The sequence below is a fragment of the Thalassophryne amazonica genome, chromosome 7, assembly GCF_902500255.1.
Source record: "Thalassophryne amazonica chromosome 7, fThaAma1.1, whole genome shotgun sequence".
NCBI classification, from domain to species: domain Eukaryota; kingdom Metazoa; phylum Chordata; class Actinopteri; order Batrachoidiformes; family Batrachoididae; genus Thalassophryne; species Thalassophryne amazonica.
In genome coordinates, this window is record NC_047109.1 from 47,006,916 (window position 1) to 47,033,291 (window position 26,376).

Genomic DNA, 26,376 nt, shown 5'->3' on the forward strand with positions numbered 1-26,376 from the left:
CAATAAAACTTGGCATGCATTAAGTTCAACTCTTCTGATGACTGTGTTATTTTCTTCCAGGTTGTGAGGTAGTTTGTGGTTCATAGCCAAGTTTGAAAGGGAAACGGCAAAAATGGACAAAATCTGGCATCATGGTGTGATTAAGTACCTGCATAAGAAGGGGTTAAAGCCCAAGGACATTCATGCGGGTATGGTTGCTACATTAGGGGATGAAGCTCCCTCCATATCTACAGTGCAGAAGTGGGCAACTGAATTTAAGAGGGGCAGAGAGAGCCTTGAAGACAACCCAAGGTCTGGGCAGCCTGCAACAGCCACAACCCAGAAAAACATTGACCTTGTTCATGAAATGGTGATGGACGACAGACGATCGACGATTAATCAGCTAGCAGATGCTGTGGGAATATCCCGTGAGAGAATTTAACACATTCTGCATGAAGAACTTGGAATGTCAAAGGTGTCAGCTCGGTGGGTGCCACATCTTCTGACCCCTGATCAGAAACGCACCAGGCTAGTCATGTCGAAGGCAAACTTGGTGTAATTTGAAGAGGATCCAGCCAATTACATGGAACGTTTTCTTACCCAGGATGAATGTTGGGTTCACCACTTTGAGCCAGAGACAAAAAAAAAACAAAAAAAACAATCAATGCAGTGGAAACACCCAAGGTCACCACCTCCAAAGAAGGCCAAGGTCGTTTCGTCTGCGGGGAAGGTCATGGTTTCAGTTTTCTGGGATGCCAAGGGCATTGTGTTCGTGGACTATCTTGAAAAGGGACAGTACTATTCTAACCTACTGAGACAGTTACGCGAAGCTATCAAAAAGAAGCGACCAGGAAAGCTGACGAAAGGGGTGCTGCTCCATCAAGACAATGCCCCAGCTCACAAGTCAACAGTGGCCATGGCCACTATCCACGAGTGTGGATTCGAACTGGTAGATCACCTACCATACTCCCCTGACTTGGCACCCTCAGACTTTCATCTGTTCCCAAACCTGAAAAAAAACTTGGCTGGGAAGCACTATCGGAGCAATGATGAGGTGATGGCTGCCGTTGAGGACTATTTTGACTCTCAAGATGAAAGCTTCTATGCCAAGGGAATTGAAGCACTCAAGCACCGCTGGAAGAAGTGTGTGGAGTTACAGGGAGACTATGTAGAAAAATAACCCTGAATTTGTTCAATTCGACAACTGCATTATAGTCAGCCTTAGAACTTTTCAGCCTACCCTCATATATATTAAAAATATTAAAAAAAAGTGATCTATGGATGTATGAATCGATCTGTGGGGATTAAAATGAGAATCGATTTTTTTGGACCCTTATTCATTTTTTATTAAACCTCAATGACACAATGCAAAAGTGATGTCCTAATGAAATGTGCCACTTGGAAGTGTGAATGTGTTTACCTGCAAGCTTTGTGTTAAGGATCTGGTCATACTCCTCCCGGAGCTTCTGCTCATACTCTTTGATGAAGCGCTCACACAGGTAGTTCACCTGCCTCAGTGTAACAACAGGCAAGTCTGTCCTTGAGGCACCTGAATAACACCATGACACAAACTGCTGTAAAAAGTTAAACACACACACACACACTCACATCTCCATGAAGTAATTGATCACTGGCAGAGCTGTCCCCATTCTCTTGAAATAGGTGCTTGCCTAAGCACAATGTCACAGCTTTAACCTCACTCCCCTCTGTTACAAGACTAATGAAAGTCTCCCCATTGTCTCATCACAAAGTCTCAAAGTCTAACATCAGCTATTTGAGTCATTACTCAATGGGTAATGAGGTCGATTATAAACCATCCATCCAGCCATCCATTTTTTGTACCCGCTTACTCCAGTTAGGGTCACGGGGGCTGGAGCCTATCCCAGTAGTTATAGGGTGTGAGGCAAGGTACACCCTGGACAAAATGCTAGTTTACTGCAGGACCAACTACAAATCATTTGGACTAAATATTTAATTAAGGTGAGGAATGCAGACCAATGCTGTTAGTGGAAAAAGAAAAAAACTATTTTGTAGTCGGTGGGGGGGGTCCATATGTGTTGGACTGATTACATACATACTTAACTTTCACTACACAGCTGTGTTCAAAATAGTGTGTTTAAAACAGTGAGTTAAGCCCAAAATCATTGTAATAGCTTTTATTTCCATACATGCAAATGCATTGGGAACACTGCACAAACAAACTGAAATGTGCAAAACTACCAGAAATGGTGCAGTTTTCAACTTTTCTAAGTTACTGCACATTTTTTTTTCCAATCTTTGTAGCTTCTGTACTGTGTTGACAGAAAGGCCAAAGATATCACCCCACTGAGTCTGGTCAGCTGGAGGTTTCCTCCTGTTGGTTGGGGGGGGGTTTTCCTTGCCTTTATATGTGATTCCATGAAGAGTTCAATTCGGAAAGTAATCCGGTCGGAATGGAATCATTATACTCACTGAAAAGTAAGCCCTTTTGGCTTCTCCCTTGCTTCACTCAGAGAATGATCTGCATGTTGATTTGGCACAAGGCTTATACCGGTTGGCTTTCCTGACTTCACATTACATGGAGAATGATGTTCACTAAAAGTACATACTATTTAAATTACTGCAACAAAAAGCTCATATACACGTATGTCTATATGTACTGCTTAATACAATCACATGGGTGGGTGACTGGTTCATCTCTGTTACAAAACAGCACATTTTTTTCAATGTTTCTGGCTAGTTAAATAGACAATTTTTTTTTATTTATTTTATCTCCAGCATTATCCCAGTTCCAACACTTCATAGTAAAACCTCTGAGGACTTTTTGGGTGTTTAACCTTTGAATCCAAAAGGGCATTTTCTTGATTTTAGCATACCTTGAGAAATAAGCCTTTTAATGTACTTTCTTTTATACCCATACCAATTCCCATGTTTTGCATATCAAAATGGTCAGAGCAATGTCAACTATCTGAACGTGAGACAAATTTTTGTCTTGAACACTGTGTGAAGATATAATATGGCCCGACACCTGAAAATATAAAATGCGTGTGAAAATACAGCTATAACAACAATCAAATACACTATGTAATATCATTACATCAATGCCATGAAATGGTCTTAAAATGACAGGATCACCATTTATTGTGCTATTTTCTGAGGCAATATATCGTCCTGCGAAATTTGTTATTGTGACACATACTGCTGAAAGCAGAGGGGAGTGGGAAAGCAGAGAGCACGTGACGTTCTCCGGCTACTAGGATCGGCTGTGAGTGAAAGATTTTCTCCACACAAAATGTACGCTCTTGGTGAAATGTGTAGTTTCAGGAAGTGGATGAATAAAATTTCTGACATTCCGTTGGGTGGTCTATTAATAAAACCATGACAAAGTTGAACATGATGCCAGGGGTTATTAGAACACAGAGTTAAATGTTCAAAGTTCTCCAAGCTTACAATTACTACAATTACTGTCCATCAGAGCCCTAAACATACATCATAGTGTAACAGCACCTTAACAACCCTATTCCACAGGGTACACTTTTATTATGATTGCCAGCTAGTGCCAATGATGGCCGTAATTACTACGCATATAGAGTTTGTTCAAGATTGACAAAGCGGGATGAAGAAGGTACTATGATGCTGCAAAACACACCCAAATATGCTATTTGGGGTGAAACAGGAAGAAACATGCCAGAAAGGTATGCCTGTAGTTTACTTTGGTGGGAAATATAGGCATTTTCTGTGCACTGATGCTCCCCATCCATCCCGATGGAGCTTGAGAGATGCTGCAATGAGGAAAGGGGGAAAACTGAACAAATATAGGTGTACCAAGCTTGTGGCATCATATTAAAGAAAATTTGAGGCTGTAACTGCTGCCAAAGATGCATCAACAAAGTACTGAGCAAAGGGTGTGGATACTTATGTACATGTGAGTTCTTAGTTTTTTTTTTATTTTGAATACATTTGGAAAAAAAAATATTTTCATGTTGTCATTATGGGGTGTTGTGAGTAGAATTTTGAGGGAAAAAAATTAATTTACTCCAGATGCACAGTATGTATATATACGTTAAAACACACCTAAAAGGTCATTGTATGAACAGTATACCCACACTCACCAGACAAAAGCAAAAGTCCCATTGCTTTGCATGCTTTTCCATGTAATAAATACTGTATATACCAGATTTTATATAATGGATTTTCACTCGCATTGGACAAAACGTCCTATCCCACTGCAATGAATTTCCATTAAAATCCCTTCGCATTTACTGGACAGAGCAGTCTAGATGTGCCCAGTTGCAGCAGACATACGAAATGGAGTTCAACACTGACACTTGCCAATTCAAGGAAAGTGGGTACCGTATTTCCTTGATTAAAAGACTGGCCATTTATTTTTTTCAAACCGTGCTCAGACCCGGTGTTGCCGACCGAACAACCCCCCCCACCCCCAAAAATTGGTCCTCTCCCCAGCCTTCACTGCGCATGCATCATTTCGTAGCGTCAGCAGCAATTCACCGATTATTGCCTCATTTCTGCTTAAAACTCACTTTAGAATGATTTAAGAGGTTTTACTTCCCTTTGATCGCTAAAAGAATCAAACTCAGCTGCCCTGCTCTCGCACACCTCTGACTGTGCGACATTACAGAGTTGTAGAAGCACAAGTCAGGCTGTAGGAGCAGACTTAGAAAAGAGAGCGACTCGACCAAATGTAATCTATTTAATGCACATAATGTCGGGCACTTTAAGGCAGGCGTTTATTTTTGTCAGACCAAGTTTTGACTAGCCCATTAAATGAGACAGGCTCCTGTTCAAGACCAGGCATTTAATCAAGGAAATACGCAAGCCTAATTAGTGCTAGGAATTCCCCGTAGATCGTTTGGTGCCCCCTGACTGTAACTAATACGTTACATAGATATAACAGAGTTTGTCCATTTTATACATTTAACAAATTCTGTCCATTTTATACATACAGCGGATTTCGATTATAACTACCTGAATCCATTATATGCAAGTTTACTATATATATATATATATATATATATATATATATATATATATATATATATATATATGTGTGTGTGTGTGTGTGTGTGTGTGTGTGTGTGTAATATGTATTAGCAAGATGTATAACACAAATCAGTCTAAATTCATTAAAGTTACACCTGCATTTCATGTTACATATTACAGTCTTAAATTACTCTGTTGTTATATGGCTGGGGGGGCCTGGCTGCCGGTTTGTTTCTGTCTTTTGGTTTTCCTCCCAGGTGGCGTGCGTTTGGGACTGAGTGGCTGTGTTGCTGAGGCTGTCAGGACCTCACCCTGATCACCTGCGACTCGTCAGGACTCACAGCTGTGGTGCATCTGGATGGATTGGAACATGTTGGCATTTAAGACTGGAGTGCACAGTGTGTATTTGCCAGAGACTCGACCTTGTGACCAGACGGGTGAGATCGTCGTCTCGGGAGCCATCTCATCAGCAGCGGATGCTGAGAACGTCCAGGTTTAATGCACAGTCTGTGAAAGAGGAGGGGGTGAGGTCTCACGCTCGTCAGCACACTTCCTGAGGTACGTTAGATTTTGTGACTAACAGTTATACAGTCAGTAAATGTGGTGTCCCTCACACTTTATTATATTGAGCTGTTTGTTAGTCATGTATCAGCTTTCACTGCAGTGGAGTTTTGTGAACTGGATGTTCCATGCCTGCAGGTTGGGAAGCTGATCAGTAATCAAGCCAGGAAGTGTTTGCTGTTTGTACACCTTTAAGTGTTCTGTGTGTAGAGTGTGGACTCACATAATGGTTCCTTCTTTCACAGACTCGGTTGTTGCGGCCACCTGGGGGGTGTCGGCAGGGTCCTTGGGTCCGAAACAGCTTCTGGCTCCGGACCGTTAGCGCTGCTGGGAGCGCACCACGCCAGGCCGCACCTTTTTGTTATTATATTATCACTGTTATGTATTAAATTCAGTTAGCCTTTGTACCGTGCTCTGCTTATTTCATACTGGGTCCTTCAAACGCTGGTCGGTTCTCCGAGCTGCGTCCGACACATAACACTCTGTACTAGTGTTAGACCAGCATATGCGTCACCAAATTACAAGCAAGTCTAGTTTTTTAATAAAACTACAGTTTATTTGGATTGGAAAACTGATCCATGTTGCCATACTACTCCTGTTAGAATTGTGTGTAGCCTACAGCACGTACAAGTTGCCTGTGTGGCTTACCTGGTGGGGAGCTGGGGGCCGTAGGGGGAGAACTGGGACTGTGGACTTCACTGGAGCTACAGGCCTCAGTTTGGCTGAAAGCAGTTTCCAGCTGTCGCCGCCTCCTGATCCGGCTGTACTGACGAATATTAAAGATCTGTTCTGTAGTGGCACAAACAAACACACACCACCAATCACTCAAACAAGCACACAAAATAGAAGATATCACACATTACACAAATTGTGCTGAGCATGACTTTTGAAGTTGACTGGAGACTATGATATACTATAGGAAATTATTTCTGAAACACTTAACAAGTGACACAAATTATTTTGTAAGAAAAACTGCTTTAGGCCTACCAAAGTGAGTTTCTAGATGTTTTTAAGTGTCATCTTGTCACATCAGTGCTGAACACTTCTGACCTCATTCTCCAGATTTGTGAAAACTGCGATGTCAGCCGCGATCCACTAGGTAACTTCACCAAACAATGTCAAATTTGCATATGTATTTATTATTTATTAAGATGAAAATGACATCTGTGGGCGATGGAGTATTTCTTTTTTATCTGATGACTATAAAGACTATGAGAGCATGTTCTCCTTATGTAGATGGGGTGGGAAATAGGATGTTATCAGATGGTGAATGATCCTCAAGTTACAGAACACATATGCATAGTGTGCAACTGGAAGGTGCTGGTGGATATCGAACAAATAATATTTCCACTAAGACTGTCTCCAACTTTCAGTACACCGGCCTTCTTCACTGAGGATAGTCTACATCACAGAGCTCACAGTTCCATGGGAGAACTACTTCTAGGAGGCCTATGTTGGAAGACGATAAAGATATTAGGAAGTAAAAAAAAAACAAAAAACATAATACCAATAATTCTGCCAATATATAAGTCTTAAGGTAAGGTGATGTCTATTGGTTAAGCATTGAGCTTTGGACCAGAAGATCCTGTTCAAATCCCAGCCTGACGGGAAAATCACTAAGGGCTCTTTGGCAAGGTCCTTAATCCCCTAGTTGCTCCCGGTGTGTAGTGGGTGCCTTGCACGGCAGTAGCCTCACATTGGGGTGAATGTGAGGCATTGATGTGTAAAGCGCTTTGAGCGTCTGATGCAGATGGAAAAGCACTTTATAAATGCAGTCCATTTATATACAAGTGTATCTAAAAAACTGAATATCATGAAAAAGGACAATTTTTTAGTTTTCTTTAATCAGTGGACAAGACTGAAATGATGGTTCTTGGTCCAGCAAGACATCGACATCAGTCTAACCTAGGCTAACACTGATTCTGCACTTTTCTCTCTTGCTGAGGGTGACCTCTCTGAGCCACTGCAGTCTGCTTTTGGAATGCAGTCTTCAATGAAGACAGCTTTTACAAAACTGAAACTGACAAGGTGACGGATGGACGCTGGCCCTGCACCCAGGGTGCCAGACGTATCTCACAATGCCCTGCCTACAGGATTGGGTTTCAGACAGTCTAAAATCTTTTTTGACAGGACGGTATCTAAAACTTAGTTTTTGCCAGTATTGGATGTCTAAAACTAGCAAAAACCTTCAAAGTCATTATCAAGTATATGAAGTCACGAGCAAGAACTTATGAGTCTTAAAATTATATGTCATGCCTACCCTGTATTTAAATATTATAAAATAAAAACACCTAATGTAATATTTTGATAAACATTTTATTATCGAAGTAACACAATGTCATTTACACCAGCACTACAATACAATTTATTTGGCTTTCCAAAATGTTCAAGATACCTCACGATAAATTCCATAATTGTCTTTATGAATACACAAGTCACTTGGCTAATTCAGTCTTAATGTCACAACTAGTAATCCAATTTAGTTGAACCTCTCAGCATCGTGTAGCAGAACACCAACTTCTGCAGGGCGATTCCATATGTGTCGTACGGGACATTCAGAGATGCATTTCCAGCCTGGTCAGACAGTGTTAGAGCAAGTACCTACATTTGGGTGCAGATAGGTTGTGATACCACTGGGCAATATTGCCTTGTGCATACTTTTGATCAGAAATGTTTTTGGGGGGAAACAGGTAAAAAAAAAAAAAAAAGAAAATCAAACATGTTGTATGGGACACATAAAATTGGTAAAATTCTTTCCAGTAAATTCAACACAAAAGTCTGAGTTGAATGGAGACAGATTCATGTAACCATGCTGGAAATGTTCCCTAGAGTCTGAAAAGAAGCCAAATGAAACCTTTTCTCATATAAGACTATTTTTTATTAAATGCAGAGTACAGGGCAGTGTGTCGTACGGGACATCGTAAATGTGTCGTATGGGACGCTCTGAAAAATGATACGGTTTATCCCAAAACAGTTCTACAATCTGTCATTTCAGTTAAGGTTGTTGCAGCATATGCTGTAGAATATCTAAATGACTGATTTTGTGCTTGATAAATTATCTTATTACCATGTGTGGAGGAAAACTGAGGTTGTATGTCGTATGGGACATAAGAATATGTCGTATGGGACAAATGACTTAACATGTATATTACAAGGCTACAAATACCTCAATCCTAGCAGGTTTTCAAGCAATGTACATTTTTAATACAATGGTCTTGAACCTAGAATAGAAAATACTTTGTTTTTGGTAACAAGACAGATAATTATAACTTGAATTCTTAGACAAAATGTGAACATGAGAACAAACAAACAAGATTTTAAAAATCTATGATAAACTCAACTTTCATTGTCTACCGGTATTATGGTATGTCAAAGCTACACATAAGCTCCTTTCACACCGGGGCTGCTTCGAGTTGCTTCATGTAGCGTCATGACGACGCAGGAATGTCTGCGTCAGGTGCGCGCAGCAGCGGGGCAGAAAGGAGGTGAGGACGCAGCCTGTAGATTCTCTGCACAGAGAAATCAGAGTGCACAGTTTGGCTGCAGCCAGACTGTGCACTCTGATTTCTCTTCTAGTTTATGTGTGTTCTTGTGCTGAGCTACAGGTCTGCGCTCTGACTTCTGTTATAATTTATCTTTCTTCCTATGACCGTGAGCTGCGTGCGCGCATGCAGGCGCGCCAATGAACAGTCCGTGTGTAAATGTGATGTCTGGAGTTATACTTGATGTGGACGACGTCCTCTGGCAATCAGTTGTTCACATGTGCGTGTGAACGAACCGTCTGTGAGTGGACTGGAGATGTCTGGACTTTTTACTGGATGTGAGCATATCCTGTCTCCTGTCTGTGATTTTTATTTAAACACAGTTGTGAGAGTGAGTAGCTGCAGCAGCTGTCAGCCTGCAATCAGCATTTTTTTTCTGTGCTCTTTTTGATCGTGTAGTTTCGCTGCATTGGCTTGTATTCAGAGGATCCTCAGCTGAGAAGGCCCTTGTCCTTGAGCAAAGTCCTTAATACCCCAGTGTGTGTGTGTGTGTGTGTGTGTGTGTGTGTGTGTGTGTGTGTGTGTGTGTGTGTGTGTGTGTGTGTGTGTGTGTGTGTGTGTGTGTGTGTGTGTGTGTGAGTGAGTGAGAGAGAGAGACTATGAAGCATCATTATAAAGTGCTTTCAGTGTCTGCATCACATAGAAAAAAACATTTATTTGATTTGACCATTCAATTAATTAAATTATGGAGTCTATTGTATATGAGCAAATTAATAATCACAAAAGGCGATTTAATTTAATAGTTCATGATACTGTCAAGATGTGCATTACATTTTTGTGACTGTATCACAAAATTATTTTGTGATGGTATCACAAAATTTGGGGTGACACAGGCAGGGGGTGAGGGGTATGGTCAGGGTTATGGACCTTTCACATTGCACGCTTTATACAGTAGTGTTCAGAATAATAGTAGTGCTATGTGACTAAACAGACTAATCCAGGTTTTGAGTATATTTCTTATTGTTACATGGGAAACAAGGTACCAGTAGATTCAGTAGATTCTCACAAACCCAACAAGACCAAGCATTCATGATATGCACACTCTTAAGGCTATGAAATTGGGCTATTAGTAAAAAAAAAGTAGAAAAGGGGGTGTTCACAATAATAGTAGCATCTGCTGTTGATGCTACAAACTCAAAACTACTATGTTCAAACTGCTTTTTTTAGCAATCCTGTGAATCACTAAACTAGTATTTAGTTGTATAACCACAGTTTTTCATGATTTCTTCACATCTGCGAGGCATTTTTTTGTTGGTTTGGAACCTAGATTTTGCTTGTTTACTAGTGTGTTTGGGGTCATTGTCTTGTTGAAACACCCATTTCAAGGGCATGTCCTCTTCAGCATAAGGCAACATGACCTCTTCAAGTATTTTGACATATCCAAACTGATCCATGATACCTGGTATGCGATATATAGGCCCAACACCATAGTAGGAGAAACATGCCCATATCACGATGCTTGCACCACCATGCTTCACTGTCTTCACTGTGAACTATGGCTTGAATTCAGAGTTTGGGGGTTGTCTCACAAACTGTCTGCGACCCTTGGACCCAAAAAGAACAATTTTACTCTCATCCGTCCACAAAATATTCCTCCATTTCTCTTTAGGCCAGTTGATGAGTTCTTCGGCAAATTGTAACCTCTTCTGCATGTCTTTTATTTAACAGAGGGACTTTGCGGGGGATTCTTGCAAATAAATTAGCTTCACACAGGCGTCTTCTAACTGTCACAGCACTTACAGGTAACTCCAGACTGTCTTTGATCATCCTGGAGCTGATCAATGGGTGAGCCTTTGCCATTCTGGTTATTCTTCTATCCATTTTGATGGTTGTTTTCCGTTTTCTTCCACGCGTCTCTGGTTTTTTTGTCCATTTTTAAGCAATGGAGATCATTGTAGATGAACAGCCTATAAATTTTTGCACCTGCGTATAAGTTTTCCCCTTTCAATCAACTTTTTAATCAAACTACGCTGTTCTTCTGAACAATGTTTTGAAAGTCCCATTTTCCCTCAGGCTTTCGAGAGGAAAAGCATGTTCAACAGGTGCTGGGCTTCATCCTAAATAGGGGACGCATGATTCACAGCTGTTTGTTCCACAAAACTCACGAACTCACTGACTGAATGCCACACTACTATTATTGTGAACACCCCCTTTTCTACTTTTTTTAATATAGCCCATTTCATAGCCTTAAGAGTGTGCATATCATGAATGTTGGTCTTGTTGGATTTTGAGAATCTACTGGTACCTTGTTCCCACGTAACAATAAGAAATATACTCAAAACCTGGATTAATCTTTTTAGTCACATAGCACTACTATTATTCTGAACAGTACTGTACGTGTCAGGCAACGCCTCCAATGCGCTGTGCTGTCAGATGCTTCACTTCGGAAGCGGCAAGGGAAGCGGAGATTGCTACGGCACACTCTGGCTGTTTCCACCACCCAAAAAAAGTTGAGCGATTGCCAGCTTTGAATTTGCATCGGCTGAAGCACAAAAAAGCTTTAAAAAACAGCAAAAGAACCATCCTCCCATCACCCTGCTGGGAGAAGCTTTTTTCAGCTACTTTTTGGAGTGACGCCGACCAAGGGAGGACTGACGACTTGGTGGGATATTGATCAAACCGCGACAGCGGGCTGACCCGCACGGAGAAGCCGGGGTTCAGGCATCATTCCTGGGCAGAGCAAGGCAGGCAGCCAGGGTGATGGAGCAGACCCGCTCAGGCCGAAATCTCCCACTTTTTGGATATATGCGAACTCCCCGTTTGACCAATGGAGCTTACTTCTGCAGCTTTATCGAGGTGAGAATAATATAAAAATAAAACGCGATGTTTACTGCACTGCTGTGAAGGTTTAATGATTGGCTAAAGTTAGCTTAGCCTTTTAGCACAGTTGATATGACTGAAAGCTTTAATTTGTAAATGGTTCAGTCTTTTTTATTTTTACCAAATAAAGCTACAGCTTTTTTCGGAGACCACAAAAGCTCAACTTTTAGTAACCTTTTTTTTCCCAGCATTTTTTCCGTGTTTTTTTTTTTCTTCTTTTTTTATATATAAACTGTTTAGTGTTTCTTTATATTTTAAGAAATATTTTTTATTTGGACCTTCATCTGGTCCCGCAAATCCAACATAACATTACCTGCTTCTAAATAAAAGGCTCTTTAAATAGCAACTATTTTATTGTTTTTTAAAAAGCTGTTTCATTTTATATGTTAACAATAAATGAATGGATCATTAAAAATGTCCACAAAATCAAAGTTAAGTCAAAAGACATTTGCACATCCCGAGGCTGTCAAATGCACAGCTGAGGAGGACAGCCGAACAGAGATTCACTTTCTTTCCGCTGAACGGGAAAACCCTTCCATGTTTACCAAGAGTTACTCCCGTGAGCGTTGCTGATGATACATTTAGAAATTCAGTTTATTTTACAGTTGAAAGGCTTTGTGTTTGTTCAGCAGGAAAATGGCATGTAACGGGGAGAGAGACAGAGAGAGAGAGAGAGAGAGAGAGAGAGAAACAGAGATAGAGAGAGCAAGAGAGGGGAGAGAGAGAGACAGCGAGAGAGGGGAGAGAGGACTTTTACATCAGCACGTGTTTGCTGTGTAGCTTTCTGTGCTCATGCTATGTCACAGCAGTGCCGCAAGCGCTCCGGGATTTTTTTTCTGATTGGTTAAAATTGTGTCAAAGTTGTAGGAGCTTCTTATTTCATTGATACGCATCAATCGTTAGTTTATAGCACAGTCTATTTTCCCAGCTATATTTTATCAGTGGGTTCTCTTTTCCTTTAAAAATAGTGAAGTAAACGTGACCGCATCACAAAAATGTGACATTTTGTGACGTGCCACCAAAAGGAAAAAAAAAAGCAGGAGACTGGACTGTAAAGTTTGAAAGATAATGACAATTACTTTGGAACCACATAAAGTGTTTAGGATCATCACTTCAAAGGGTAATTTCAGCCCAACATATGGACAGAAAATAAGGAAAATTGCGTTCACTCATAATCATGGGAACTAGACCGGGGTGGGCAACGAGGGCCGAGACACTGCAGGCTTTCCTTGCAACCAATCACCTCAGCAGGTGGGTTGCTGATGAACTTCTCCCCTGAATGTAAACATCTGATGGTCAAAGAAATCACCAACTGGGAAACCTGATCATTAATGAAATCACCTGCTGAGGTGATTGGTAGAAAGGAAAGCCTGCAGTGTCTTGGCTAGGGATGGGTATCGAGAACTGGTTCCTTTCGGGTATCATTAAGAAATGATTTGATCCACCAACATCAATAACCTTTTTGCTTAACGATTCCCTTATTGGTCCTTCAGAGTGGCCGTTGTTTTTGGGGGAGTTTATCAGGAAAATGATCATTTCTCTACATTGATTACAGACCCTGCAGTGGGTCTGTAATCAACTTTTCTGCAGTGCTGCTCTGCTTTGAACCTTGAACCAATTGAAGCAGTGAATCACAGATTGAAGCAGTACTTCAATCTATTGCTTCGTTGATTAATTTTTTCTTTCGCTTATCCTAATTTTCCCCCACTAAAACCCTAAAGAGCATATGTCTGTGAGTATTATTTACCTTTTTTATGTTAAAGCGCCTGTTATGGTCTTCTGAAACAATTGATAGATTTATTTTATAACTTAAAAACGGGACTGATGCTAACGCGTTAGCATGTCTATGGCATTTTCAATGTTAAAGTTAGCATTAAGCAGTTGCAGCTGTCAGCACGTTCGGGTGCATTTGTTTTCTGTATAATAAGCATTTGTTGTTGTTAAAGAGTCAAATGTATTACAAATTGTAATTTTTTTTATGTATTTTTGTTTATATATTAATAATAATAGCAACCACAACAATAATAGTAATAATAACTAATCTAATGATTAGTTATTATATACAATTTTAGAGAAAGAGACAAAAAGAACCTGAATAAAAACAGAACAGAAAATATAAAACCAACTAACAATGAACATTCATAAATAAATAAATACATACATACATACAGAAATAAATAAGTGTTTCCTGTGAACACCTAGTGACTCTTACACCTCCATTTCATCCCTGTCTTAAGTTTAATGACAGTTTGTTTTCGGTCAAACCATATTTTCAATTTGTTAATTTCTTCAGTAATTTCCTCCAGAACTATCTGCCAAGCTAGAAAACTGCTGCATCCTAGTAAGAGCAGAATACTACTGTGGAATGAATGTGAATAAGTTGTTTTTTTTTTTCTCACTAAATGGATGCTGCACTCACTGCAGTTTATAGTCTGGAATAGTCCCAGATTGCATTTCAGAGCTTCCAGAATTCAAACATTTTCGTACATGTGGTGTTGGGGGGTAATTTTGGGTTTCAGCTTTTTTTTGTTTTTCACCACTTTCATCCCTGAATATGTCAATGGTGAGTCACTTTTGTGCGGATTAAAGTTACTAACTGGGACTCCTGTCTTGTTGCGAGAAAAACAAGAATTGTCCTCCGTTTTGTTCACACAGCTCCAAACACAACGCGGCTCTCTGCCAAGCAAAGTCAGAACGATAGAGTCCAGTTGGAATTAATAACTTCAAAGCAAAACACCGTTTTGTTTATTTTATTTATGTCCAGAGATCAAGGATACAGTGACCAATTTCATATTTATTTACTTTAAGACTCAATGAAATACACAGAAAACCTGTAAAGCCTACTTTGAGTACAAAATTCAGGAGGTATCAATAAGGGAATCGATAAGGAATCGGATTGATAAGCAGAATCGATAATTGCATAGATATCGATAAAATCTTATCGATACCCATCCCTAGTCTTGGCCCTTCGTGGCACATGATTGCCCACCCCTTACCTATACTGACTTAGGTGAGGTGCTATGTAAGGATGCGACCGACCCGATCCAGTATCGAGATTGGCTTCCAATACCAACGTAATTCAAGTATCGGAAAATACCAATCCAACCCGTGACATTTTCCGATACTGGAGATGAGCCACTGTGAAACCTCTCAACTGCTGTTGCTGCTCTCTGCTTTGTTTGCTGCTGAGCATGAGGTGGGGGTTCTGAAGCCAAACTATTTCAGAGAACTCTTTTCCGCAGTGTTCTAGTTGTGAGTAGCGGCAAATTACCGCCTTGCTCTTGGATTCAAACTGTCTGTTCGTTGAGCATGGACTTTACGAAAAATGAACTGAATCATTGCTGAAAATATCTGCTGAAAGGTTAGCTGCTTCAGCGTCCTGGGGCTGCGAAATGCTATGAAATGCAGAGAGCAGCTCAGGGGGGCAGCTGAACAGAGACTCTGCCCGCTGAAGCGAAAAAATGTCCATTTTCCTTCCGTATTAATCCAGAGTTCTTTGCGTGAGCAGAGAGAAAGAAAGCAGTGAGAAAGAAAGTGAGCGAGAGAGAGAAAGGGAGAGACAGAGGGAGGGAGAAAGAGAGAGAGCGAACAAGAGACAGAAAGAGAGAGAGAGAGAACTTAATTTTTTTTTTATTATTCTTAACACTTGCTTTGACAATGTAAACATGTTTCCCATGTCAATAAAGCTCCACTGAAATTGAAAATTGAGAAGGAGACAGAGAGAGAGCAAGAGAGAGAGGGAGGGAGAGAGACAGACACAGAGAGAGAGAGAGAGAGGAGAGAGAGAGAGAGAGAGAGAGAGGAGAGAGAGAGAGAGAGAGAGAGAGAGAGAGAGAGAGAGAGAGAGAGAGAGAGAGGACTTAATTTTTACTCTTAACACTTGCTCTGACAATGTAAACATATGTCTCCCATATCAATAAAGCTCCACTTGAAATTGAAAATTGAGGAGAGACAGAGAGACACAGAGAGAGAGGGTGCTGTCTTTTCTCTTTAAGTCTATAAAAATAAGGCTGTAAAAGTCTATGAAAAAATAAAAGGACTTAATTCTTTCACCAAAACATCAAATTTAGCTTTTCATCTTATGGCCCAGTCACACGACACACGGATTTTAAAGGGGTATCAAATTAATATAAGGAGTCCCCAAAATTCTGCCAACTGTTACATAAAGTAGAGATGTTGGTTTATCCACTGCTGCAAATTTTGTTAAAAAAGGCTGATGGCATGGGCCACCAGGTGGTGCTAAACTTCCTTGAAATTGGGCAAGTGGAGTACTTTGGCACCCCCTGGTGACCTGCACCATCAAGACCCCAATGTTTTTTCAGTTGCATTTGATAGAGTAGGGTCTATATTTGTTGATAACATTGAAATCTGGTTGGAGGGTTATGGGCCTTTAAATACAACCAATTTCACAAATGACCAGACTTTTAGCGCCCCTATTATTCAGCACCATTGATCGTCCAACCAAATATATACATAAGATGAAAGAGTTTGCCTCCCTATGTCATTTGATACTTAAACCAGCTTGGGGACTTGATGGCGCTGAATGTTACACCACTTGAAAGATGGGAATTTAATGAAATATCAGTTTTTGCGCATTTTTGCCTTGAACTTTGACGACCCCTTGGCAAGGTCACCGTTTGATTTTCGGTTGAGAAATTTGGGGAAAGTTTGTTTCTTGGTAGGTTCCATCTTTGAGCCAAGTTTTGTTGAAATCTGAGTCGGCTTGAATCACACCCTAATGTAAACCTGCCTGAACTTTAAAAATATTGGCTCTTAAAGCGGGATCTGAAATGAAAAATTGCGGATTGGTGCATCTCTAGTGCTATGTACAAATAGAATTTTGGATTATTATTTTGCGTACATACAGAACCACTGGCTTAATTGATTTCATTCCATAAACATGACAACAACAAAAAATCAGTGGAAACACCAAATCATATTACAGTAATTTAAAAATATTTCTCAGCAGGGAGTACTACAAAGTCATAAAATTGTGACTTATTTCCATAGTGGACCCATAACTGCATGTCTATGACTGCAATAATAAACTGTAAATCCTCATTTTTATAATTTTCTGTAATACCAGCTGTAATCATGCATTTGTCAGCGGCCCCTTCGGCCTAGGTGTCGGATTATGAAAGCTGCAGTGGTGCACAGTTCAGCACCATGTCCGCTGCTATGGCATACCTCTGTGGCTATCACAAAGCTATTTAGTCAAGCAAACTAACTGTATCAATACTTTGACGAACAAGCCAGCATTAGCGAATATATGCCAACTCGGTCAGCTAATGATATAGAAAACCACAGACTCTACATATTCGCTTCTAGTTCTGCGTGTTTCGTGGCTGTGATCGACAATCTTATGTGACAACGTTCGCCAAACTGACGTTAGCTTAGCCGGACTAGCCTCCAACCCCCATTCTGATTCTATCAGCTAGCTACCTAGTTAGCCAGCCATTCCACTCACCCCACGCCCCCTCCCCCATGACACCCACCCAGAAAAGAAGAAGAAACTAAAACACATTTATTCGTCAAACGTGGAGAAAGCTCTCACCTGGAGCGAGCCTGTGTTCGCTTCCTAAAGCCAGAGGATACTGTGGTGGGCTATCGATTTGCGGGCGGAGGTTGCATCGTTGCGGGGACGGAATGCTAGCTGCCCCCAGTAGTAGACTGCACTTACTCCGCTTGGGAGATTGGGGGCCATGGAGCGGCTCCGCCGTGCGCTTTAAAGTAGCTCCACAGGCCATGCTAGTGAAAAACAAACAGAATAAACAGCTGGAGGAAAACACCAGCAGGAAAAAAAACCGGAGGATGTGATTTCTTAAGCCTTTCTTCGAGGATTTTTTTTTCTGAGTGGCTGCGCTGCTGCCGTCTCCGATGGGAACGTGGTTGTGCGAGGAGGACGTCTGAGATGGTGATGTAGCGCTGAAGACACGCCTACTACGTTTTTTTTTTCTAACATTATAATTTTGAACCAATAAAATATGATCCCGTCTATGTATTATACATGCCGATAATTGCTGGTAATCTCATCCACATAAAATCCTTAGAAGATTGCCTCGCATCACTGAAAAGCCGGATGTCTAGCAACTTCCTACTTTTAAACTCTGATAAGACTGAAATGATGGTTCTTGGTCCAGTGAGACATCGGCATCAATTTGACAAGTTAACGCTCAGCGTAGGCTCGTGTGTCATACATCAGACTGACAAAGTGAGGAACCTTGGGGTAATTTTTGATCCTACATTGTCCTTTGACCTAGAGATATTATGAGGACTACTTTCTTCCACCTGTGAAATATAGCAAAGATTCATCCCATCCTGTCTACAGCTGATACTGAGCTCCTGATTCATGCATTTGTCAGTTCTCAGTTGGACAACTGCAATGTTCTATTTTCTGGTTTACCGCAGTCCAGCATTAGGGGTTTCCAATTGGTTCAAAATGTTGCTCCCAGACTTTTGACAGGAAGCAGAAAGTTTGACCACATTACACCCATTTTGGCATCTCTTCACTGGCTTCCTGTCCCTGTAAGATCAGATTTTAAGGTTCTGCTACTAACCTACAAAATTGTTCACGGACTGGCACCTCCCTACTTAGCTGACCTAATTAAACCCTACGTACCGGCCTGGGCTTTGCGTTCTCAGGGTGCAGGACAACTTTGTGTCCCTAGGGTGAATAAAAAGTCTGCGGGTCACAGAGCTTTCTGTTATCATGCCCCTGTTTTGTGGAATGATCTCCCTGCATCAATAAAACAGTCAGATTCTGTAGAGACTTTCAAGTCCAGACTTAAGACGCACTTGTTTCCCCTTTCGTATGGCTAGCATACTGGCATAGTATGTTTCTATTATATGCTTTTTACTCTTTAAATTCATTTTATTAGGAAATGGAGCAGGCCACAACCTCAACTTTATCTAAATTCTGGGTCTTTTACCTTAGTATTTCTTCTGTTTTTCTTGTTGCTTAATGCTGAGAAATTAAACTGTATTTGTTGTCTTTCCAATGCCTGATTCTGTTTTTCTCTCTCTGTTTGAGGTGCAGTTCCATCCAGAGATGGGCGTGGTGTCTGTTTCAGTGATCCTCCTGCCCTGTTCACTGGCAAAATTTCCTGTATATTCCTTTCTGTAAATTGTTTTGTAAATTGTGTCTGTAGCATGGCCAAAGCAGAGGGTCACCCCTTTGAGTCTGGTTTGCTTGAGGTTTCCTCCTCACGATTCAAGATTCAAACAACATTATTGATCCCTAAAAGGGCAATTCATCTCCACACCCAGTTACCTCAAACAAAAATACAGCAATTAATCCACAATTATTACTAGTTGCACGTAACAGTGGCACACATCAGAATTAAAACAACCACACATATACATTTGATTTGTTTATGTATGCTAAACTTTGAAACATCTGTGTGTGGGGGCAGCAGCAGCATTTCAGGTGCGTGGCCGAGCTCGGGGGGAGTGGCAGAGCGGAGGCTGGGGTGGGGGTTGAGGACAGAACAATTTCATTAGAATCAGTTGATGTTTCGTTTTTAAATTTTTTAACAATATCTAATGTTTCTTTCTACTACACCACTTTGAGAAACATTGAACTATAATTTTGTTCTATCAATACATCCATGTTTTTCCCAACTGTCCCTGGATCAGAGATTTTTTTCCTCCACATTTACAAAAACATTATTTCAATTGTCATCATTTTTATTACAAATTCCATTACTCTCATCAATAAAATACTCAGGATATTGTCACTGTTTAGAACTACTTCTTATAATGCTGTTTAGTACACCCCACATTCCCTTTATATTATTTTTGTTATTATCTAATAATGTCCTATAATAATCTTTTTTGCTAGACCTTATGATATTTGTTAACTTATTTCTATATCGTTTATATTTATTTTCTGCCTCTTTGGTTCTCAGTTTTATGAATTCTTTGTATAGCACATTTTTCTTCTTACAGGCATTTTGTAAACCTTTTGTGATCCGTGGACAGTTGCCATACTTCAGTTTTCTTGTGTATTCTTTAATTGGACAGCTTTGGTCATATAATTGCAGAAATATTTCATATGCATTGTCCGCATTGTTTTCTTGGTATACTGCTTCCCAGTTTTGTGCCAATAATTCATTGCTGAATGCATTTATTGATTCCCCTGATCTCATATTCTTTTTGATTATTTTTCTTTCTATTGGTGTAGTTGTAATCATAGATGATAAAGACAGATGATCACCGATGTCATTAATTAGAATACCACTTATTGTTTTTTCCTCAAGTTCGTTAGTGTATATGTTGTCAATTAAGGTGGCACAAATGAGGGTGATTCTGGTTGGTCTGGTGATTTTTGGAAATAGACTCACACTATACATTGCACTGATAAAGTCATCTGTTGTACTATGCTTATATGGATTTAATATATCAATGTTGAAATCACTACATATGAAAACTACTTTGTTGCTTTGTTTTGCAAATGCACCCTCTATCCATTCCCTGAATATGATAAGGTAAAGATAAAATAATATATTCATTTATTAGTCCCACGTGGGGTAATATGCAGTGTCGCAGCAACAGCGGTAATAGTAATTGTGCAACAGTACTGTAGATTAAATGTTCAAACAGAAGGCAGGGCAAATACATAGACATTGCAAATCAAAAGAATGAACATTGTCAGCAGGATATAAACATAAAATATACAGTGGGGTGAATAAGTCATGTGCATTGCAGTTTGTTGACTTGGGATATACATAAGTAAATATGTACACTTACTGGGAGCAGTGCAGATTGTGCAGTCTAACGGCAGAAGAAACAAAGGACCTGTGATACCTCTCCTTCAGACACTTCAGGTGAAGGTGTCCTATACTGGATGAGACTGGTTCGACAGCAGAGATAGCAGACTGACTGGGTACCACCCTCCTTTCACACATCAGTTGCACTGGGTCAAGAATCCCAGGACTGAACTGCCCTTTGTGATCAGTTTGTTCAGTCCCTTCCTGTCTGCTGTTGATATGCCACTGACCCAGGTGACCACTCCAAATAAGACAGTTGCTGCCACCACAGTCATAAAAGGCCTTTATGAGGGCATCCTGTACTCCAAACAACCTCTCCTCAACAGACAGAGTCTGATCAGGTGAATACAATAATTAGCCTCGTTCCATTATTTATGATCTAAATCAGTTTCTGTCAATAAATAGAATTGTTCAGGATATGTGCTGGATCATGTGGCTAATTTTGTTCATTAACTTGTCACTTATGACCTCACTGCACATGACGTATTGGTGATGTCAGATTTTGATCAAGATACACTCATATCAAAACATGACATCATCATGACGTCACCTTAACATCAACAAATGATGTAATTTAATGACACCCGTAATCAGTTGTCATGTGACATCATTTGGATGCATTTTATGGATCATCCTATGACAACCATAAAATTAGATCCAGCAAACGTCATGTAAACGTTGTAAGACTGACTGGTTATTGAACATCCCAGCAAACATTTCTACGTTGCTGGTACATTGCTGTGACGTCACTTTCTGGTCAACATGAGGCTTTATGGTGATATTGCCATGACGTCATTGTGTTTTGGCTACGTCATCAAATGACGTTTGTGACCAGTACACAATGTTCTCACAGCCAAAAATAACCTTTATACCCAGCAAACATCTCTATGTTGCTGTGACATTGTGGTAACGTCACTTTTTGGTCAACATGATGCTTTATGGTGACGTTGGCATGATGTCATTGTGTAGACTCCCCAGCTACGTTTTGGCTACATCATCAAGTGATGTATTGTGACCATTCCACAACCTTTTCACAACCAAAAAAAATAATGTTTCTATAACCATTTGATGACCAAAAAGGCTTCCACCTAATTACATTAAGTAAGTCCCTTTGGCTGCTCCCTTGTTTTTCACTCAGGGTCACTGCAACAGATCTACGTATATACAACTATATATGTAGATTAGCTTGGAAGGAAAGCATATTATGAGCGATCATAATGCCAGGTGGGCAGGGGTGGTGGACAAGTGGTTAGTGCGCTTGGCTTCAGTGTGGAAGGTTCCCGGTTCAAACCCCTCCTGCCACATTTCTCCATGTAATGTGGCGTTACGTCAGGAAGGGCATCCATCTTAAAAAACTTGTGCCAATTCAACATGCAGATCCACCTCAGATTTGCTGTGGTGAACCTGAGTGCAGTGAAGGGAGCAGCCAAAGTGACTTACTTATATATGCATTTTTGTTGTATATAACAACTTAATTAAGCACCTGATGCTGTCTGACATGGAGAGCAAGAGATATACTCACTGGCCATGTCATTAGGTACACTTTGCTAGTATGGGGTTGGACCTCCTTTTGCCAGAAATGTTAGTCCATGTTGACATGATAGGATCCCTCAGTCGCCAATTCAACTATTCTGCCCATTCTCCTCTGACTTCTGACATCAACAAGGTAATTTCGTCCACAGAGTTGCCCTTCACTGGGTATCTTCTTTTTTTCAGACCATTCTCTGTAAACCCTAGAGATGATTGTGAAAATTCCAGTAGATCAGCAGTTTCTGAAATACTCAGACCAGCCCATCTGGCACCAACAACCACGCCATGTTCAAAGTCACTTAAATCCCCTTTCTTCCCCATTTTGATGCTCGGTTTGAACTTCAGAAAGTTGTCTTCACCACGTCTAGATGTCTAAATACACTGAGTTGCTGCCATGTGACTGACTGAATAGCAATTTGTGCTCATAAACAATTGAACAGGTGTACCTAATGAAGTGGCCATGTGTGTGTGTGTGTGTGTGTGTGTGTGTGTGTGTGTGTGTGTGTGTGTGTGTGTGTGTGTGTGTGTGTGTGTGTGTGTGTGGTGTGTGTGTGTGTGTATATATATATATATATTCAGTGAATATATTTGTAGAGCATGAACTAAATCCCTTACTGACATAACTCAACCATTCGGATGTATGAATATGCTGTTCCTGTTTAAAACTACAAATATGGTAAAGAAAATGCATTTCAGGTCATAAGTGACTAACTCTTGAGTAAAAGTGGTAACATACATTCCATACCCTGAAGAAAAAAAATTATTGAGGAAAAATTATTATACTAATCATTTGTGTTAACTGTGCTACTTAACTCATTAAATGTGAATTATTTGTGCTAATTATGCTAATTAACTCATTACATATGAAAAATAAAGTTTTGTCCTGAGGCTAGTCTGCAGTCCAGGGACCTTTCACATTGGTTACTAAGCACAAATAACTGTTTTAACATCCCTATTGCCTTCTAAGAGAAGTACACCGAAACTTCACATCCTAAAACAGGTGGCTAAGCTCTGAAGGTTAATGATGCTGGTGGTAATCACCAATGATCGACTTCTCTGCAATAAAAATTCAATTTCACTGCAGGAGAACATTTTTTTGAGATTGCTTCCCTAATGGAGAGTAATTTAAAGTTTAAGGTTACAGTGATGAACTCTGCACCATAAATAGGAGACTAAGATTATGGTAGCGCGCCATTTCTGGAGCAAGGTCTGACTAGAATACACAGGGGCCTCATTTTTGACACATTCCGTAGGGTTCATATGAAAAGTATATGTACGAACAAACGGCAAAAATGGCGTATGAAAAAAAAAAATCTGAGAAAAAAAAAAAAAAGCCATGTACGCACACCTGCAAGTAACATTGTCTTTATAAATCACACATTGCCTCCTATCCCTCTACACAGTAAATGGTCACCACTCTGAGTCTGGTCTGCTTGAGGTTTTTTCCCAGAAAAAAAACAAACAAACAAAAAAAACACTTGAGGGAGCTTTTCCTTTCCACTCTTACCAACGTGCTTGTTCAGGGTGTGGGTAAGGTTAGACTTTCTCTTTGTAACTTGAACTAAACTGAACTGAATTACAAACCCACATTCAATGATCAATGAAAAACTCATTGTGAATATTCAAGTATCTACACAAAGCACGGAACTTGTACTTGTCATGGTAGCCAAGAGGAAGAGCAGGAAAAGAAACATTTCTGAAACAGAAATTCTGGTGCTTGTGTATGATCACACCAGTGGGATGACCACAAACAAACAAACAAACGAACAAACACTAATGACCATTTACTGCTGCATGTTGCTTCTTAATTTAGACATCACAGTAACTTATAGACATAACTTTAATAACACAAGCTCACGACAAGAACCAAAATAAAACTTTCCAATTAAGATAAGTAGACAATTATTTATTGTTACAGTTGTCCCAACATTATTTGCAGTCCTGTGGTGTAACTGCGTTGCTGTCTTTATGAAGATGAAATGTCTCCTAATGAAATCTGAGTAGCAGAAATAATGTGGGTCCATTTGTAACATACAACTTCTGGAGGGAAACTGCTTCATGCCAATAGTAGCAGGTAGGACATCACACGTTGTCCAAATGATCATGTCCACCACTAATATATTCATGTGTCACCACCTGTAGTGCCAGACAGCACTGGTGAAATGTCGAATGTGTGGTTTGTTATAAGTTGTGAGTCAACTTATATATTTAACAATTGAACAGTCCCTCTATCACATCTAAAAATGGTAATTGTTTTATCTATGATTAAGTACAAGTATTAAGTACGTAAATGTACAACCCCAATTCCAGTGAAGTTGGGATGTTGTGTGAAATGTAAATAAAAACATAACATACAATACATACAAAACATACAATGATTTGCAAATCCTCTTCAACCTATATTCAGTTGAATACACCACAAAGACAAGATATTTAATGTTCAAACTGAAACTTTTTTGTTTTTGTGCAAACATTTGCTCATTTTGAAATTGATGCCTGCAACACATTTCAAAAAAGCTGCGACAAGGCAACAAAAGACTGGGAAAGTTGACGAATGCTCAAAGAACACCTGTTTGGAACATTCCACAGGTGAACAGGTTAATTGGAAACAGGTGAGTGTCGTGATTGGGTATAAAAGGAGCATCCCCAAAAGGCTCAGTTGTTCACAAGCAAAGATGGGGTGAGGATCACCACTTGTGAACAACAGCGTGAAAAAATAGTCCAAAGGTTTAAGAACAATGTTTCTCAACGTTCAATTGCAAGGAATTTAGGGATTCCATCATCTACAGTCCATAATCAGAAGATTCAGAGAATCTGGAGAACTTTCTAGATGTAAGCGGCAAGGCCGAAAACCAACAGTGAATGCCTGTGACCTTTGATCCCTCAGGTGGCACTGCATTAAAAACCAATGTCATTGTGTAAAGGATCTTACCGCATGGGCTCAGGAACACTTCTGAAAACCATTGTCAGTTAACACAGTTCGTCATTACATCTACAAGTTAAAACTCTTCTATACAAAGCAAAAGCCATACATCAACAACATCCAGAAATACCACTGCCTTCTCTGAGCCCAAGCTCATTTGAAATGGACAGACGCAAAGTAGAAAAGTGTGCTGTGGTCTGATGAGTCCACATTTCAAATTGTTTTTGGAAATCATGGATGTCGTGTCCTCTGGACAAAAAAAGGAAAAAGACCATCCAGATTGTTACCAGCCCAAAGTTCAAATGCCAGCATCGGCGTGGCTTCATAGTAAAAGAGTGCAGGTACTAGACTGGCCTGCCTGCAGTCCAGACCTGTCGCCCATTGAAAATGTGTGGTGCATTATGAAGCGCAAAATATGACAACAGAGACTCTGGACTGTTGAACAACTGAAGTCGTACATCAAGCAAAAATTGGAAATAATTCCACATTTAAATTCCATATTTGTTCAAAATGAACAAATATTTGCACAAAAACAATAGTTTATCAGTTTGAACATTAAATATCTTGTCTTTATGGTGTATTCAATTGAATATAGGTTGAAGAGGATTTGCAAATCATTTTATCCTGTTTTATTTACATTATTTTACATTACATTTTTTATTTACATTTTACACAACGTCCCAACTTCACTGGAACTGGGATTGTATATGGAAAGTGTGTTTTATCCGACGCCATAATATGGTCATCGGGTATTGCGAAGGCCTTGCGTCCGTCTGTCCATCTGACTGTGCTCATCGTAACTCCAGTCCCATTACTGCCAGGGTCTTCAAATTCACAGAGAACATTTTTGGGACACACGCCTTAGACAAGTTCAAAGATGGCTAACCTTGACCTATTTTAAGAAGTCAAATGGTCACATTCTGTTTCCTGTTTTTATGCTCATATGGATGAGGGTATTTTAGCACTGCATTATATTTCTGATTATATTTCTTTAGGGCCTCTTCACACATCGTTCAAAGTTTGTATGAAATGCACACTTAGTGCGCATGATGCAGGAATTGTGTGCAAACCGTGTAATGTCGTCCCTGCCTCCAATGCCTCGCACACCTGTTGCTACAACTATTTGCGCACACAAGCGCCTGAAAGACAGAGTGTGTGCTGTCCGAACCCATCGCACCCTCTCGCGTCAGATGCCGGCCAAATTCCAGGTGACACGCACGAACATCTAACACTGCTCGCATGGCACTTAAGGTGCATTTACACATAACCAAGA

The 26,376-nt window shown here is 40.2% G+C and overlaps 1 protein-coding gene and 1 long non-coding RNA gene across 2 annotated transcripts in view; one reads left to right on the forward strand and one right to left on the reverse strand.

Moving 5' to 3' along the window:
• akirin1 (akirin 1) overlaps positions 1-17,779 on the reverse strand; it is a 35,576-nt gene extending 17,797 nt beyond the window's left edge. The window contains exons 1-3 of the mRNA XM_034174106.1: positions 17,437-17,779; positions 6,169-6,309; positions 1,400-1,528 (exon numbers count right to left, since the gene is read on the reverse strand). Coding sequence (XP_034029997.1) covers positions 1,400-1,528; positions 6,169-6,309; positions 17,437-17,629 — 463 coding nt within the window. The 5' untranslated portion in view covers positions 17,630-17,779. The remainder of the gene's footprint in view (positions 1-1,399; positions 1,529-6,168; positions 6,310-17,436) is intronic.
• Positions 7,058-25,051, forward strand: LOC117513867. Its single transcript, XR_004561738.1, has 3 exons — positions 7,058-7,187; positions 8,418-8,428; positions 25,040-25,051. It is a non-coding gene; the product is annotated as an uncharacterized LOC117513867 (long non-coding RNA).
• The last annotated feature ends 1,325 nt before the right edge of the window (positions 25,052-26,376 follow it).